General features: G+C 38.8%; 1 protein-coding gene across 3 annotated transcripts in view; it reads left to right on the forward strand.

Moving 5' to 3' along the window:
- The window catches only part of NUP98 (nucleoporin 98 and 96 precursor), a 117,695-nt gene that overhangs the window by 81,118 nt on the left and 31,367 nt on the right, over positions 1–5,210 (forward strand). For all 3 annotated transcript variants that reach the window (XM_017532859.2, XM_017532861.2, XM_017532860.2), the window contains exons 21-23: positions 696–878; positions 1,964–2,120; positions 4,161–4,590. In XM_017532859.2, coding sequence (XP_017388348.1) covers positions 696–878; positions 1,964–2,120; positions 4,161–4,590 — 770 coding nt within the window. The remainder of the gene's footprint in view (positions 1–695; positions 879–1,963; positions 2,121–4,160; positions 4,591–5,210) is intronic.

Below are 5,210 nucleotides of genomic sequence, written 5' to 3' on the forward strand. Positions count from 1 at the left end.
AAGTGCTGGGATTACAGGTTTGAGCCACCGCGCCCGGCCGACATTTTTAAACATAAAGGGATTCTTCCCAGATTAAAACTGTTCCTAATATTATTACTTTGTTTTTTGGAAGAGTAGGTAGTCCTCATATCTTACATGATACTGCACAAGTAGAGCCCAGCTAACCTTAGGATTCAATAACCTAAAAGTTAAATTCCAGACCCAAGATTGTGTTGACTAGAAATTTATTTCTAAATGTTTTAAGAAAAAGCAAAGTTACTGGAAATTTTTATATTTGTACCTTTTTTCTCTTTTTCCACTGTCTTCTGGCTATAAGACCGTGTTAGGAGAAACAGTGACCCTGTGTAAACCAGAAAATGTAGTTGCTATCTAGATCAAATAAAGCATAATCTTTGACTCTGAAGACCACCTTTTGTTCACTATGGGTGCTGGCTTAGGTCCCAGACACCAGGTCATAATATTAGAATGGGATGATTCCATGAATCCTTATTTGGATCCAAGTACTTTTATAAGGGTTATCTTGGGGTAATTGATTTTAAATCACTCTAGCAAATCTGCTACCTTACTTCATCATATAATGGGCTGAATCCAATAATTGCTATATCATATTCTGAATAAAGTAAATCTGATTTAGAATCTTTGTGTCTGTTTGGTGTAATTTAATGATGCTTTCCTGATCTTTCTGCTGTCTACAGAGCCAGAGCCCAGAGGTGGAGCAGTTAGGGAGGGTTGTGGAACTGGACAGTGACATGGTAGATATCACCCAGGAGCCAGTTTTGGATACCATGTTAGAAGAGAGCATGCCTGAGGATCAGGAACCTGTATCTGCCTCAACACATATTGCATCTTCACTGGGAATTAATCCACATGTCTTACAGGTGAAGTCCTAAACCATCTTTTTTACGACAGAAAACCAAACTAATGTTTTATCTCTATTGCCTAGGATCAGGTCTCTTTCTTGGTTATTAAGACCATTGAGTGCTCACTGTAATGGAAGAAAAAATACAAGAATTTGGCCAATGTCTAGGCCTCATTTTCTTATTCAAGGAGAGAAGGCTATATTGAGAACTAGTAGATAGAGCTTCTGGTTTTAACTGCATTAGAATCCAGAGACCTAGTTCCAATCCCAGTTTTGTTGTGTTTTGTTTTTGAGTTGGAGTTTTGCTCTGTCGCCTAGGCTGGAGTGCAATGGTGCGATCTCAGCTCACTGCAACCTCCACCTCCCTGGTTCAAGCAATTATCTTGCCCCAACCTCCAGAGTGGCTGATACTATAGGCATGTGCCACCACACCTGGCTAATTTTTTGTATTTTGAGTAGAGATGGGGGTTTCACCATGTTGGCCAGTCTGGTCTTGAACTCCTGACCTCAGGTGATCTGCCCACCTCAGCCTCCCAAAGTGCTGGAATTACAGGCATGAGCCATTGCTTCCAGCCCCAATCCCAATTTTGTAACTTTATTACTTTGTAACTTCAGGCAAGTCATTTAACATCTATACTAAGTGAGTACTGATTTTTCTCTATAAAATATTACTTTGTCTACATCACAGGGTACTTTTAAGTGAGCCACAAAATTTAAAAATTTTAAAACCTGGTAGCACAGGTTTCTTTAAGCTATGTCTTTATTTCCGTTTATCCCAGTGCCTTTTGGCATGTTATGTGTTTAACCTGATTTATATTTGACTTTAAAATTATTTTATCAGCAAACATAGCAACTCCTCTGTGCCAGGCTCTGGCAAGATGCTATACAAAGAAGAAGAGTATTATATGTCTTTTGCCTTTCAAGCACATACAGCGTAATGAGGTCCATCCATCATACAAATATACTAGTTCTGTATACAGCCTTGAGGAGGAGCAATATTTTTGGTTGTTGTAAACTGCATTTGTTTGTTTGTTTGTTTGTTTGTTTTGGTATGGCCTTTTCATTCTAGGAAGCACATTTATTCTATAGATATTGCCTTTTTAGATCATGAAAGCATCATTGCTTACTGAGGAAGAAGATGTAGATATGGCGCTGGATCAACGCTTCAGTCGCCTTCCTTCCAAAGCAGATACTTCTCAAGAAATTTGTTCTCCCAGACTCCCCATTTCAGCATCCCACTCATCGAAAACTCGTTCACTAGGTACAGTATAAAATATGTTATTTTACAAGTAAGCTATATGGAGTCATCAAGTCCTGCTTTTCACCTTCATCTTCTAACCCAAGTGGACTTCTCTAGCAAGTATCTGCCAAACAACTAGACCTGTGACATAAGGATGCTAAGAGAAATTTTACTCATAAGTATTCATTAAGAGTAGCCAGGTTTTTGTTTCTGTTTTTGGAGACTGAGTTTTGTTCTGTTGCACAGACTAGAGTGCAGTTATACAATCGAGCTCACTATAGCCTTGAACTCTTGGGCTCCAGCAGTCCTCCTTTCTCAGCCTCCTAAGTAGCTAGGAGTGCAGGCATATACCACCACTGTCAACTAACTATTTTTTTAAATGTTTGTAGAGATGGATCTTGCTATCTTGCCCAGGCTGGTCTTGAACTTCTGGCCTCAAGTGATCATCCTGCCTCAGCCTGCCAAAGTGCTGAGATTACAGGTATGCGTCACTGCACCTGGCAGGAGGGGCCAGTTTTTAAGAACTATAATTACCTCTGTTTGTGCAGATGCAGAAGTATATGGAGAAAAAAAGCATTTGTGCTTTGTTTAGGTTGATATTTTTGTTTGCTTATGAATGTGGATTAGATAGTAAGCTCTGACTTCCTAATTTTTATATGTGTTACTTAGAGAGTTCAGCAAGTTGTCCTGCATTGTACTTTTTTGGTGCAGTCCTATAACAACACTGCCTTGTCTTCTAGGGAAAAGTATTGTTTCTCATAATGCACAGAGCACATCACATTTCTGCTTTTCTCTAAACCTTAAAATTCCCAGGGAAATGATTACATATTTGATTTCAAAGTTTTGTCTTTTCTAGTGGGCTTGTTAACTACGTGAGATTGGAAGTCAAGTTTTATTATCAGCAAAGAACTTAAGCAGATGTAGTTTCAAATATTTTGAAAGCCAGAGGAGGTGGCAGAGAGACATTTGTTCATATTGCCTTAAAAACTAAATATTTATTTTTCAGTTATTTTGAATTCCCTTATTATCAACTTTGCTTTTTAAAAATGTTTTAAATTTCCCTTTGGTGTAGAGGAAAAAAAGAAAAAAGATATTTTAACCAATAAAGTATCAGTTAAACATTCTTAATAACCTTTTCCATAATGGATACTACATGAAAATCTCATACTTTAATAACTCTTAACTCCATGCTTTAGACAAAAGCCATATAAAATTGGGCAACAGGCACTATTAATAAGAACTGTCCTTCAGCTGGGCACAGTGGCTCATGCCTGTAATCCTAGCACTTTAGGAGGCTGAGAAAGGAGGATGGCTTGAGGCTAGGAGTTGGAGAGCAGCCTGGGCAACATAGCTAGACTCCATTCCTATAATAGCTAGCTAGCTAGATTAAAAATGTAAATGTTAAAAAAAAATTTTTTTAATGACTGATTTTTAGAAAGTCACATGTGCAATTTTAAGATGCCTGGTGTGTTTTGATTTCACTGACTATAGCATTGTTTAGAGTAGAACAGGAATTTGAGTTTTGATCTTACTTTTATATGTCCTGAGAAATGGTTACCTTTAGGATTCTAACAAGGGCATCAGCAGTGGTGCCAGACTTACCTGGGCTTATCTCCTAGTCCTGTGACTTAGTAGCTTTGTGGATTTGGACAAATCACTTATCTGTGCTCAGTTTTCTCACATAAACATTGGAGAATGATAATAATGCTAATCATTTAAAAGTTTTTGGGGAGTGAAATGAAGTAACATGCATACATGGCTCATACTGAGTCAGCTGCATATACATGCTAGATCATTTTTTAAATTGTGGTAATAGTGTTGTTGCTTTTATCATTGTTGTTGATATCATCATCATTAGAATTCTTGACCTGATTTCCTAGTTCAAAGAGTAATTTCTGCAAAATCTGACTTAGCCTGCTTCTGGCCATCATCCACATCTGATATAAGTAGTTTGATAAAACATTGAATGATTTCAGCCTTACTGATTTTTGTTATTGTTCAAGAAACAATAGCTTGTGTTTTGTAATAGTCTTTTCCCCTCTTATTCCTTCTTCATTTCAGTTGGTGGGTTACTACAATCAAAATTTACAAGTGGAGCTTTTCTTTCACCAAGTGCCTCTGTGCAAGAATGTCGTACTCCCAGAACAACATCTTTAATTAATATCCCATCTACATCCTCTTGGTCTGTCCCTCCACCCCTGGCTTCTGTGTTCACTATGCCCAGCCCAGCCCCTGAGGTTCCATTGAAAACAGTGGGTACACGTAGGCAACTGGGCCTAGTCCCTCTCGAAAAGTCTGTTACCTATGGCAAGGGAAAACTCTTGATGGACATGGCCCTATTCATGGGACGCTCATTTCGTGTTGGTTGGGGCCCCAACTGGACTCTTGCTAACAGTGGAGAACAGCTGAATGGCTCTCATGAACTAGAAAATCATCAGATTGCTGATTCTATGGAGTATGGATTCCTGCCCAATCCAGTAGCTGTTAAATCGTGAGTCACATTCCTTGATGTTTTTGGAGAAAGGTAACATGATAGGTGAAAGAAACTATTCATATCAGGAGGTTAGGGCCCTGCTTTGTGATCTTTCTAGATACATTCTGCGTGCGTGTGTGCGTGCATGCGTGTGTTTTGAGACGGAGTCTCGCTCTGTCGCCCAGGGTGGGATGCAGTGGGCATGATCTCAGCTCTCTGCCACCTCCGCCTCCCGGGTTCAGGCTCTTCTCCTGCCTCAGCCTCCTGATTAGCTGGGATTATAGATGTGTGCAACCACACCTAGCTAATTTTCGTATTTTTAGTAGAGATGGAGTTTCGCCATAATGGCCAAACTGGCCTTGAACTCCTGACCTCAGGTGATCCACCCACCTCTGCCTCCCAAAATGCTGGGATTACAGGTGGGAGCCACTGTACCCGGTCCAATTTTAAATAGAAGATATTCATGTAATTATAAACAAATGATTAATAAGATGACTGTTTGTATCATGAAATTATGAAGAGTATATAATATGCTTAACTATTTGTGATTTCTTCACTTACAAATGGTATTCTCAACTAAGCACATTTCCTGTGTCTTTTCTTGTTTTTTTTTTTTTTTTTTTTTTTTTTTTTTTTTT

This window comes from Cebus imitator, unplaced genomic scaffold (genome assembly GCF_001604975.1).
Source record: "Cebus imitator isolate Cc_AM_T3 unplaced genomic scaffold, Cebus_imitator-1.0 Scaffold79, whole genome shotgun sequence".
In the NCBI taxonomy this organism is placed as follows: Eukaryota; Metazoa; Chordata; class Mammalia; order Primates; family Cebidae; genus Cebus; species Cebus imitator.